The 13,665-nt window shown below is 35.0% G+C and overlaps 1 protein-coding gene across 1 annotated transcript; it reads left to right on the top strand.

The window, feature by feature from the left end:
- The first annotated feature begins 1,262 nt into the window (after nucleotides 1-1,262).
- Nucleotides 1,263-13,249, top strand: sdc4 (syndecan 4). The gene is made up of 4 exons (XM_062997555.1): nucleotides 1,263-1,486; nucleotides 10,474-10,707; nucleotides 10,828-11,002; nucleotides 11,633-13,249. Exons 1-4 carry the CDS (start codon nucleotides 1,430-1,432, stop codon nucleotides 11,782-11,784), a joined length of 618 nt encoding a protein of 205 aa, XP_062853625.1. The 5' UTR covers nucleotides 1,263-1,429; the 3' UTR covers nucleotides 11,785-13,249.
- The last annotated feature ends 416 nt before the right edge of the window (nucleotides 13,250-13,665 follow it).

The raw sequence follows: 13,665 nt of genomic DNA on the forward strand, positions 1-13,665 counted from the left end.
TATAGTGTATGTTTAGTGTGTATTTTGTGTATTTTAGTATATCCTATGGATATGGAGTCTTTTTTAAGAATTTATATTGTTGAATTTTTATAGTGTGTAATGATGTATCATGCTACCGGGACTTTAATTTCCTCCGGGATCAATAAAGTATCTATCTATCTATCTATCTATCTATCTATCTATCTATCTATCTATCTATCTATCTATCTATCTGTTTCCAACTTTGCAGCAACAGTTTAGGGAAGGCCCTTTCCTGATCCAACATTACTGTGCACAAAGCAAGGACTATAAAGAAACACCAGTGGCCTGCACAGAGTACGAACCTCAACCCCACTGAAAATCTATGATAGAATAAACTGTATCATTAATCATGCTTACTTGACCAACATCAGTGCCCAGCCAAACAAATGCTATTTTGACTGAATGGGCACAAATTCCTACATACATACTTTAAAGTCTAGTGAGAAGCCTTTTCAGAGGAATGGCTGTTATTAAAGCTTAAAAGATCCAATAGAAGTCACTCTATTTTTATCCTATCATTCTCTAACAATGAAAATATTGCATGTGATTTGTTTGGAAATGTAAAGCTTAATTTGTGTCTGATTTATCAGGTTGTTTAATTAACCTGAAGGATAAAGTATCTCTAAAATAGAAAGATGTAATGTATGAATGGTCATGACCAATCTGTCAAAACATTACGATAAGTTAGGGATTTATGAACTGATTATTTAGACACTTTTAAATGTATTAAAGGAAAAATACGATGTTTTATGACTTTTATAACCTGACAACACAGTTCATAGTAGTCGAGACGTTAGTGCGTGATTTGCTTTATTTCCGTTTAATTGGGAAAACCAAGCTGATGACGCAGTTGTTAGGTGGAAAATGACGTATATTTATTTACCTTACCGAAGCACTTTTCTGATCTCAGTTCTCCTTTCACTGGGACTGTAATGTTAATTTCAGTTCCTCTTACTGGGAATGTCATGTTCATTTTAATTCCCCTTACTGGGAGTGTGTTATCCGCTGTATATTTAATGTAAAATGAATCATAAATGTATGTTTATTTGGCGAAATGCGTTGAATAAATTATCTCGCATACATGTCACACAACATATTTCGGATTCGGTCTAGATTAAACCATTTTTACACTTTTATCGTGAACTTTTTTAATCTTTTGCTTTCGGGTTTTCCTTCTCTTCTCTTCTTCCTTTGTACATTCCCGTAAACAGCACGCTAATGGAAAGTTTGTGGGCGGAGCGTCAGTTGAACTATAGAACGTGAGCTCGAGCGACTGTGCTGCTTCAGAACTCGACGGCGTTGCTGACAGAAATATTCTGCTGTATCGTTATTATCAAAGTTGTTTATTGTTTATTACTTTTAAAGTATTACAGAGGAATATAATTTCACTCACATTTTACATTCCAAGATGCTAAAAGCTTACCTCGCTTTGGTTTTACTGGCTGCTGCTGCCTTTGCCGAATCGGTAAGTAACTACGTCTTTATGCTTGGTTAATAGCTTGCTAACGCTACCTAGCTAGCTTACTTATGATATACCAAAGTGGCTGATTTTAGTAACTCCTATAAACTTATGCTTATTAAATGTTTAGCAGTGTTGCCTGTTTTATATCACAGTAGCGGATTACATATGTTAACCAACAGTTTGTGGAGTTTTTGTTAGCTAGGTGACGATGTCGCAGTATAAATTGTGACTGGCTTTATTATTAGCCAGCTGACCTGACTGAGTTGAACAGTGTTAACACACGTTATAAGACATTTCTAGAGTCTTCTAGAAGTTATTAGGGAACCCGGTACTAGCTGATAATCATCAGCAAAGTTACATAAACAATTACTCTGTAACCTAAGTCATCATGATTTCAACATTTCCAGATATGGAAATAAAGACACTAAATAGTTTAGTGTCTAAAATGTCAACATTTAATACATATTTGGATGTTGTCTTGTATATTATTAAGAAGATTCCTATTTAAATAAATTAAGTGACCATAGGGGTGGACAAATCAAGACTAACTAGTTCATCAGGCAAGTAAAAGTTCCAGTAAACTTGGCCAGACAAGTTTTGTGCCAAAAACATGTTATTACCCAATGTGTAATTTTAGTGGATGTTAATAAACTGACATTGTCCACAATTGATTAGGATTATACTTAAGTATCTGACAAATGTTTAGTTAAATTGGGTAGGGCTTGGGAATGTGACATCACATCCTGACTGGCTGTGGAATGTATAGGATTACTGCACTTCCCAGCTACTTACCAGGCCTGAGACAGACATTTTTCTGCAACACCCACAGCCAAGTATACATTTCATAAGAGACGACAGTGAACTAATAACAATGACTAAAACAACAGAGTTGTGTTATCCAAAACGACTAAACCAAATCAAGTATACAACAGTGTAAAAACAGACACAATCAAATATACAAGGTATATTTCTAAGGAGTGTGTGTGTGTGTGTGTGTGTGTGTGTGTGTGTGTGTGTGTGTGTAATAACAACAATATTATTGCATTTATTGTCCTGTAATGACATCTTTTGAAAATAGATACTCGAATACAAATTAGGAATGTAGAAAGCGTTTACAAACATTTATTCATATCTCCAATTTAATACAGTTAAATCTTATATTTTAGACACCCACTTGTAAACGTCGAATGGTTTATAAGTTGTTTTAATTATAAATGGCTTCAAAGTGGAAGGATTCTGGCAGAACACACACTTATATGCAGGAAAATGCAATCATTAAAATCAAATGGATTCATGTAGCTGATTTATTTTAATATTTTCCAGTGTTATTTTACATTCTTGGTAGATTGTTCAAGTGCATTGTTTACTTTGATTATGTTTCTCAAAACAATTAAGCCAAGAGTCTTTGAAAAATTTAAAAACAACTCCTAAACATGCATTCAGATGTAAACAGACACTTGATAGAGATCTGACAAATTTCTACCATGCTCTGACATACATTCCAAGCATTATACAATAGTTTTGCTGACATAGTGTCTTTCATTTGCATATATGTTTCAAGTTTCAAGTTTCAAGTATATGTATGTATATATGTATGTACATGTGATGTTAGCGACATCCTACGCCTACATATTAACAACACTTGGAGTTGCTTAGTCATACAGATACAACTAGCTGTTGAGATTCTTACTTTATATCTAAATAAACCTTTGCTTGCATTCTCCCAAGTACGCATTTAGCTATGTTATTCATGTTTAAGTTCCTGAGAATGCAAAAATGTAACAACATTGGGCAGGGTGTAGTAATGCAAATAATTGCTAATTTTCTCCATTTGTTAACTAGGGCTGGGTATTGCCACTAATTTCCTGGATCGATTCGATTCACAAGGTCCTGATTCGATTTCCGATTCGATTCGATTCGATTTTGATTCAACACAGTTAGGCATATTTGAGTTACATTAACAGGTTTTGTTTAAATATGTAAAGATGTTCAGAGAACGAATGTGATAATTGTACAAAGAACACTCATTATTAAAAATATTTGTGTATTTTGTTTACATAAATAATTAATCCAAAACAGAAAACAGTAACATTCATTTTTTATTATTATTTTATATGTCTGACACGCTACAACATTGTAAATGCAATGTAAACATACACCTGGCTGTTGAACAGCTTATGCCAAGTTTACACTACACGACACTCTGATTAACACCTGGTCGCTGTAATGTTCACACTACACGACTGATCGGCGATGGGGGGTTTTACACTACACCATCTATCACCAGGGGGAATCACAGGCGAGCTTCTCTGGTCTCCAAAACTACGTTTTGTCACGAAAACACACGTGAGAAGTGATGAAAGGTTTAATGATACCACGTCCAAACATGCACATCAACAAGTAGCGAGAGATCAAAGTTTGTGTGCTGATGAAATAAATGAATCTGAGTGGATTTGGCAACACGAGCAGCATGGCTTGTTCTATAGTGAGTTGGAGGTTAATAAATATTTTGTTTTGTAGAGAACGATCAGGTCAGAAATACTGTAAAACTCGCATGTGCTGATGTATTCTGATATTGCGCTCCACCACCTGTTTACAACCTCTCCCCTGTGTTTCCCCTCGCTGTTTCTCACATTGATTGAGAGCCGAGTTTTGATCGCAGAGCGAACACCGAGTTCCTCCCGAATCCAGCACCGACCTGTCGCCGAGCGTAAATCAGTGCAAAAAGTTGTGTAGTGGTCATAACTTGAGCTTCTGCCATGCTAAACTGATGTGCAGGTCAGATCTCGTTGCATGAAAAAACACTGGCTGGTCACGCGAAATTAAAGGGGGTAACAGATTTCCGTGTACACCGTTAAAAGGGGCGTATTTAAAACATCGATCTCGCGTTTATATGAATCGATATCGGATCGTTCAAATAAAGATCGATTCGAATCGAAAAATCGATTTTATAAACCCACCCCTAGTGTTAACATACATGAACCACATTGTATACAAATGTCTAAATTTATATTATGCACATATGAAAAGCACACTACATTGCCATGTTTAGTGGTTTACTAAAACACATGTCTATCTAGCAGGAACAAATACTGATTGTTCAGACAAAACTGACTGTCCAGACACAAGCACTTTGTGTTTTGAACATTTGTTAATCTCTCAAATAGTTAATAGCAGTGTTTACTGTCTGTTCTCCCCAGACAAACTTTGCTATGTTTACGTCATCTGTTTTGGTTTTAAGGGTTATTTTAGTTATTCTTTTACTTAGTGGTCAGCAGTCTACAAAAACCTGCATGTGGCACACCATGTTGTTGTACATGTTGTTGTACATGTTATTGTGCGTTTTTTTTTTTATAGGATAGTATGACAATGTGCAGGTGTCTGTCATGTTTTGAATCTGCAGAGAGGCCAAAATAGAATGGTATGGTAATAAGACAAATACCACTCAAACTCACAGTCAACCACATGGGTAAAATGCAAATGTGCTGAGCAAAGAACTTTCCATTCATGCTCTGGGAAATGTGAGCTCTACCTCTTGGATTGGCTTAAAAGACACTTAAAAGACAACAACAAATCCCCTTATGTTGTTGATGTTTACTTCTGAATCTTTTACAAGGTAGTTTATATGTATTATAGCAATCAAGATAAAACTTTTAGTTTTCAGTAAGTAGTTTGTATGCAATTGCTGTTTTTAAGGAAGTTGGTATCAGTGCAGACTAGTCATCAGTGTGACCTCAATAGGCATGTACTTGTAATTTGTAATATTTGTATTTTTTGTGAGAAAAATTGTGCCGCACTGAATGCTGGGATTGCCTTCACTGCTAAGGAAGCATTGGATGCTCAATTGTATTTAGTCAGAAAATCGCTTAGAATGGACACACCTCAGTAGGCAGCCTTTTAAGGTATCTGAGAGTTTAGACAGCCTTCTTCTCAGGAGCGCATGTAGGATGGTGTAAAATGCTTTCTACATAGAGAGCTCACTAGGTTTTTAGACAGATCTCTTGAGTACAAACATGATACATATAAGTTGTTTTGTAGCATATTTGATACATTATTGTTGTTGTTTTTTTTACATAAAAAAATGGTAAAAATAACTGGGCTCTCAAAAACCTTTGGATCTCCTCAGTAATGACCAACCCACTGGTGGGCTTGGTAGAGTGGAAAAGGTATTGTCAGTTAGTTTTGTCCATTTTTGGTTCAGTGTTAAACCTTCACAGGGCCAAGGTTACATTCATTGATTACTGTCACTGTGACAGTGTGCCACCAAATGTACATATCCCATCTTCGGGGGCAGGTTGCATATATAAAAAAAACATATAATATAGGCTATAAATATGTCAGTTTCTACATTTAATTAGTTTACATAAATAGTAAAATAGTGAAATGCATAAAATCAAAATGTACTGATAATGACATATTCCTGCTGTATATGGTTTGATACACAACATGATATTACAACAAAATAAATGACAAAATATCAAGTTAAGCTATTAAAAGATCAGTAAAAAATTTGAATTTTTTTTTAACTTTACATTTCACAAAATTGGTAAAAACATCCATGCAAAACAACAGGTGGGTCATCGATTAATGGCGGCCATTTTGGATGTCTCAATAAAAGGTCCTCTGATGCATGCAGTACATGAATAATCCACCTGGGAGCAGAAGACATGTATCTAATAATCTAATCAGATTTTTCAGAAAAACAATATACATAGCGATGTTGTAGAGGTCTCCAAAACTCATGTATCAAATATGATTCTCTTGGCATTATAGGGTTAAAGCGTCACACAAAACAACACATTCTCACTCCCATTTTGGGCAGAGACATAACGTTCTGTTTTCTGAAGATAATCAGTGCGTATGTGTGCATGCCATGTGATTTAAAGCAAATGTCTGCTTTGGGTTGCTGCAGAATAGCCACAGCTATCTATTATGACTCAAGAGTTTGCTATGTTGATGTCATTTATATAAGAAGTTTGTTATTTTGATAGTCACACTGACTGAAATGTCTAGTGGAATGCTGAGCTGTATACATAACGAATACTTTTATTTAAATGTTATGCTGTGTTCCGCATAGCTGTTCACTGGCCTGTGTAATCCCTTTGCTGAATGGAATGTTGGCACTCAAAGAGGGGTTTGTGTGATGCTTACATGGAAGTTAATTATTAAATTATTTGTTTACACTTGGTTTCTTTGGCTAGATATAAAACATGACATGAAAATATACTGATTTTAGTTAATGCATTTGCAAAGCTGGATATGTGTTGCTAAAAAAAGACAGTAATAACAGCAAAAATAAGTTTAAGTAGTGGTAGTTTCATGGATATTGCTTGGATGTTATATATTTACTAGTATTTAATACATATAATTTGGGGGGGGGGGGGGGGGGGGTGGTGTTGGCAGTCTCCAAGTTGCTTTAATTGCAGCAAATGCATCTGGTAACGTGGTCTCTGCTTTAATAATCAATATGTAGGATGTGGCCAGTTCTTGCTTTTTATTTATTGTGTCAGTTTGCACAGGCATTTAGCTTTCACATTTGTTATAGTTTTATTTTTACTTGTTCTCTTGTTCTTTTATTTTTACCCAGTGTTCTCTGTCAAATAAAAGTTCATGCTTTGTGTCAATTGGATTAGGTTTTTGTCTTGCACTCCATAACTAATTGTTTTGGTTTTACAGCTGATATCTGTCCTTTTTCTTTTGTTCCACAAAAGAGGCTCTCAATAGTGAGCAGCTTAATTAATGAAAGCCAGTGGCAGACAGAAAGAAAGAATAAACGCTTCCCCTTTGAAGTGACAAAAGAGGCAAACAGGAGCACAGCTGAATAAAGATGACTTGGTTTTCATAAAAACATTCCTGGATTGTCAATGCCTTTTTAAAGCTTGATGGCCACCCATTAGACTAAATTATTTTGATTAAATTATTTTGAAGTAATGTATAAGGTTAATAAAAAAAAAAACCAATGAATAATTAATGGGAAGGTGGAGGGTTCCTGTGCTGTGTATAAGTATTTAAGAGGTGTGTGAGAGCCTATTCCATGATTGAAAAGCATGTCTAGTTGAGAGGTGACAGTCATCAAATCTTTAAAACAGTCATAGAGTTCATTGGTCATGTTTGTCATTGTGAACCAATTAAGCGATATGGGTGTAGCTTATCCCTTTTGTTTGCATATTTGTCTTGAATGAGAGGATCTACACATTTTTTAAGCTATGAGAAAATAAACCGAGATAAGTTCAACATTTTAGCAAAAACATGATAACCAAAAGAACTTTAACCTGTTTGTCTTTCTTGGAGGTTAGCATCGAGAGGCAGCAGCAGTTGATTAAATTGTATGTGCCAAATCATTACATTAATTTGCTCAGTGAGTTGGCTTGTGTTGTATAGAAAAACCATATTTTAGTAATGTTTAAGAATCTTGTACATGTTGTACTTGTGTGTGTTTGTGTGTGTGTAAAGAGAATAATGAGTGAACTTTTTGACTAAGAAATGCAAAGTCAACACCAAGAGTAGCTCGCTGCAGAAAGAAAGTGGCTCTGATTTTAAGGAATTCTCTCAGCTCTATAGAATAGATGCTAAGCCATTTGCTGGCTCAGTTTTTTTTACCATTTTGATACTTCTTAGGCTGTAAATGCTTCTTGGATTAGATGATCTAAAGATTTAATACAGATAATACTTTTTTAGTTAACATATTTGCTAACCCGCAAGCATGCTGCTTTTTAACTTATAATATTTTCTTTTCAAATTCTTACATTTTCTTTATAACAGTAACTCATTATCTTCTAAAAAAATATCGTGTATATATATATCTATATTTAGGAAACTAGTTTCCTAAAAGTGACATTTCAAGTTGCTTTCTTCACTTTTGTAACCTGTATACCCATCAGTATGGTTTGTTTTTGTTTTCCTGTGTAAGTTTTCTTGTGGTGAAATTTCTAGGAAAAACATTTTGTAGCATTCAGCCTTTGTGATTACCGGGGTTTTTTCAGCATTTTGTTGTGTGTAATTTTTTGTTGGCTGTTTGGTGGTTTCTTGAAGGTGGGGAGTTTTTGAGGGGGCTTCCACATTCACTTTCAGCAGTCCTTTCATTTTCTGTCTGACTGTAGGCCTTCCCCTAAGCAGCCTAATCTTTCTTTACAATGTAAGCCCACAGCTGACTTTGGTTTATTTGCATGATCTTGATTTCCTGGAATGACTTCTATTGTAAAACTAAATCTGTAGCTTGGCTAAATCTAATGATCTTTAGATTCTCAAGATTTGTCTTAAGCTGCATGTTAACATACAATAACTTAATTTCAGGGGGCAGTATAATAATTTAAGTAGTAAACACGGAAATAAAAGAAACACGTCTTATAGTGGTTTGTGGGAAACATAATCACTAATGCAACATGTACTTAGGTTTATTTACTTCAGATGCTACCAATGAGCTTTTTGTCAGGTGTGTCCAGTCAGGCAAACTGAGGATTAGTTTTGTAATGTAGTCCAGTGAACATTGATGCACAAGACAAATTGCACAGTGTTCTTGTTAGTTTAGTCTTTGGGGCACTTAGGGCTATTTATAATTGACTTAGCATCTGTAATTTAAGGATTTTTTGCCCTTGCTTTAATTTCTGTTAATTTTTGTTTTGACTCTACTAGTTAGTATTATTAGTATTCCAACTGATTCCACTTTAGCTGCATGTTGGATATATATAGTGTCTGTTGGCACACTGTAATATCAAGTGTTCAAAATATTGAATGTCAAAAATGTTCGGTGCCTCAAACCAATTTGAATTATGCTATAATTATGCATGTGATTGATACCAAAGTATAGAGTTAATGCCTAAGTATAAAGAAAGTATGTATTTCCTGACTTCCTGATCAATCAGTCAGATCTGATGAAAGTCTGGACAACTGAATGGATGAATAATGCATGATTGTGTTTGTCTGGCATTCCACCCTAATCCACCTATTGTTTTATATGTAGAAACCAGACATTAGTCAGCTTGAATTTCGACTGTAGTCATTAAGTATACCTTAATCATATTTTGAATTTAAACAGACCTTGACTTACAGACCTGTTACTGTGCCAGGTTATATTTGATTAATGATTAATAATCCACATCTTACATGTATTTTTCTTTTTTCTCTTTTAAATGATTAAGTAATGTTTGAGAACTGCTTACAATAAACTAAGCTTGTGTAGTTTAGGTTTTTTGTGTGGCATTACCTTTAAAATTAACATGGACAACAGGAAGAGTATCATTAGTCATTCCAGGCTTTGGTCTGTGCTGTGACCTTTCTCCCATCCACCATTGTTTATTGAACAAATGACGAGTGTGCCCAGGGTTGCTGTGGTATCAGTCATTTCCTGTGTAAGCTAAATAACAGAAAAGATAAGTCAGGTTGAGCACTTCTTGTTGCTCAAGGTCTAAAAACAATAAAACAATATACTAAAAAGTGTCCATGAGTTGCACTTGCATAGATATTACCAGTCCATGGCACATTTTGGCATAGATACTAAATTATTTCAACTGTTCCCATTAGGGGTCGCCACAGCGGATCATTTGTCAGCATATTTGATTACCAAATCTCCTTCCTGACACAACCCTCCCAGTTTCTAGGTTTAGATATATACTGTTTATATTCCCTCACTCTGTGTTTTAATGATTTGTAGGAGAGCACATAAGTCCCTAACCTTACAGAGGTGTTCACTTTGGTTAAGATGTTGCTGTGAAAGTCATATTGTGACTGACAATTTTTATATCTTCTTTTTAAAGCATTCAGTGGCTCCAAATTAACTGGAGATAAGAGTACTGTCAGGACACAAAAAACATTCCATCGTATTGATAAGATGATCAGTGAGAATAACTGACCCCCACCTGACACCTTTATTGTAGGGGTCATTCCTAAGTTTTTTGTTTTGTTGGTGTGCAGCACAAATTCCTGGTTTTTTTTCCCTGTCATTTGTAGCCCAATAATAATGATTAATGTTTACTTGTTTAATGTACTTGTAGGTACGAGAGACAGAAACGTGGATGCCAATAAAGCCTGGGCGTTCACATGACGACCTTGTTTCCTCTGGCGATTTTGGATTTCCAGACGAAGTTAGCCCTACACCTTATGATGAGGAGGACGATGACGACGATGATGATGATGATGTTGATTACGACAAAGAAGACTATGATTACTTTTCAGGATCTGGTGATGAAGATGTACTTTTCGATAAAGACCTAAAAGAGATGGCCGAGGTACATTTATTTCATATGAAATGAAATCTTTAAATGAGCATGTTCTTAAATCAGACTGTATAAAAACTGTATAGGCTGTCAAATACTTATTTGCTCATTTTTTTCTTGATTGTCTTTTAGCCTGAAGAGTTTGATAACAGCATCCCAGACATCATACCATCAGCTAAGCCTCTGCCAACAGAAGATTCTAATGACATCATAGCAGTGAGGAATAATGAGATTGCTTACGATCCCAGTGTCTCTCAGTCACACACAGGAGAACATAACATCTTTAAAAAGACAGAAGTTCTAGCAGGTAATGCATCATTTCCATCTACCAAAAACAGACTCACTAAAGCAGGAGTGTCCAAACCTTTCTTGTTGGGAGATAGATGGAGTGAAAATATGCAAACATGGACCACAGACCCTCTTGTAATAAAACAAACATATAATAGACCTACTTGATTACTAGCAATTATTTGAATAATGATCCATCTCTGGCAGTGTTGTGTAAACTAAGATTTCACTTACCAGTTTGTAATCCTAATGGGAAGATTATTATATTTTGTAAATTAAACGTACACACTTACCTCTGAGCTGAAATGAAATGTGTTTGTAGGTGTAACGTTAACGTTTTAAATTGATTAGAATAACATGGGGAGCGTTTTAGATTTGTTTTATGCGGTAGCGACACCTAGAGTTCAAACAGTTCAAGCAGTTTTTTTTTAAACCTGCGTAATAGCTGGCCAACTTTAATTTATTTCTAAAATACCTCTGAGCCGATTTAACAATGGTAACAGCGGGCCATAGTTTGGACATCATTGCACTAAAGTATTGCTGTGGAAAAATAAAGCCAAAAGTAAATAAAATAACCAATAAATTAAAATGAATTATTAAACAATGGGCAGTAATAAGTTAACATATTATCCATTTTTCTCTTTTGTAGCTGTTATTGCTGGTGGTGCTGTTGGGTTGCTGTTTGCTGTGCTGCTCATCCTCCTCCTTGTCTACCGAATGAAGAAAAAAGATGAAGGCAGCTATGACTTGGGCAAGAAACCTATATACAAAAAGGCTCCCACTGCCGAGATCTACGCATGAACACATTCTCAAGCTAACTCAAATATGAACTCTGAACTCTATACAGTCACATAGTGCCTCTGATGCACAATCAGCCTCTTTTTTACTGTTCAGAGCAAGAAACTGCAAAGTACCATCTTAAGTGAAACCATGATTACTCTGACTGCACATATGAATAGAAACTCAAGGGAAGCTCTCTGTTGCTGAACTGCACTGTAAAGTCTTGATATTTTTCTTTACATGTCCGGTTTCCTTCTTTTGCCCAATTAAGTACCCATTGTGTTTCCTTTTTTATCTTCCCTGGCTCATAACACACTACAATGTGCAAGAGGGCCGGTTGCAGCTAAACGATATGAATAAGAAGTTTAACAGTTCGTGGTTTTCCTTTGCACACGTCTGCAGTATTTAGCAGAAATTGTTGCCAACGAGGGAAATTTTACTCCAATCTTTTGATTTAAAATAAATTTTTTATCAAAGCCTGGTGCTGAATTATTTTATTTCACTTTAAATACAAAAAGGAAAAGTAACAATGCAGATTAGTATTGTCTACTTTTTGAAACTGACCTCTAGGCTTTTTGCAGTAGCAAAGCATTTATCATGCCGACTCGTATCTAACACCGTTATTAAGGTGTTGGTACATTCCATGCCATCAACTTCACAGTAAGTACGGATGATTACGTTTAAGGCTCAGATCATGGCTATGATTTTATTAAAAGTTAAGCCCAGCCGTTACATTACTCTAAGCTCATTTCAAAGGTACTTGTCTTTTTGCTTCTGACTGAATAAGGTCTCTGCAAACAGACTTCTTATTTCCAGGGATCTGTATATAGCAGTTTAATAATACATTGTATAACTCTGTACTTGGTCATCTGACAGTTTTCTATTTACCAAATATTTAAATGCCAAAATTTTCATGTTCTGTCTCGGTATTGAGTTTGTAAATTAAACGTGGAGTCATGGATTAATTCCAATTTTTTATTATTTTCTTTCTTTACCAACACAAATGTTTAAAACTTATGACCAATGCTAATGATGATTTTTTTTTTCTATCACTCAGTGTTTTCTTAGTTAACGTTTATCTTATGTGTCTTCAGTGCTCATTTTGTTTTATTTCATTTTGTGTTAATTTAACTGTCAAATAGCATATTTGATTGACTTCTTTCTGGTCAGGGGTTGCTCTAAGCTGTATGTACATTTAGAAAAGTGAAATTAAAACACTAGTGAAAGATTTTCCAAAAGTTAAAGCAGTTTGTTTTGTAATATTGTATAAACTATTTCTTTAGATCTTTTTAAGCAATATCTATTTATATTTTGTAGAAAAAGTGAGTGACCCATGTTCTGTGTGGAAGCTAAAGTAAGAAAATCTGCTGCTTTTTTCCTTCACAAAGATGTGAAATCAGTGATCTTCGGGAGAAATCAATGGGTCATTGGTTTTTGCGTGTCAGTTCTAATCTGATTGGAAATAAAGCTATTTTTATGCACATTACCAGAGTGTCAGCAATTTCATTTGTTTCAGCTGTTCTAGATTAAATTGCATTACATTTTTGCCATAAAAGACATTTATAAAGAATCTGGCTTTGGGTTACATATCTAAAAACATGACGAAGTATTAGCATAAAAAAATTCATATTCATTTTATCTGATTACTAGTTTACTTACATTTACATTTTCGGCATTTAGCAGATGCTCTTATCCAGAGCGACTTACAGAAGTGCTTCCATAGTGAACATTACCTTACTCTAGTTTAATTAAACAACAGTCCAAGAACACAAATCTGCTAACACCTGTTAGAACCAAAGTGTTTTATTAGTATTATTATTGGTGTGTTAGTAAGTAAGTACAAGTCAGCTTAAGTGTTTAGTAAAAAGGTGGGTTTTAAGTCGTTTTTTTAAAGACAGCGAG

This window comes from Trichomycterus rosablanca, chromosome 6, assembly GCF_030014385.1.
Source record: "Trichomycterus rosablanca isolate fTriRos1 chromosome 6, fTriRos1.hap1, whole genome shotgun sequence".
Lineage (NCBI taxonomy): Eukaryota > Metazoa > Chordata > Actinopteri > Siluriformes > Trichomycteridae > Trichomycterus > Trichomycterus rosablanca.

Bases quoted from the DNA above. Each gene is read 5' to 3' on its own strand.
- sdc4 (XM_062997555.1), top strand. From the start codon at position 1,430: ATGCTAAAAGCTTACCTCGCTTTGGTTTTACTGGCTGCTGCTGCCTTT. The intron at 10,708-10,827 runs GTACATTTATTT...ATTGTCTTTTAG, and splicing joins ACCTAAAAGAGATGGCCGAG to CCTGAAGAGTTTGATAACAG. The intron at 11,003-11,632 runs GTAATGCATCAT...TCTCTTTTGTAG, and splicing joins AAAGACAGAAGTTCTAGCAG to CTGTTATTGCTGGTGGTGCT.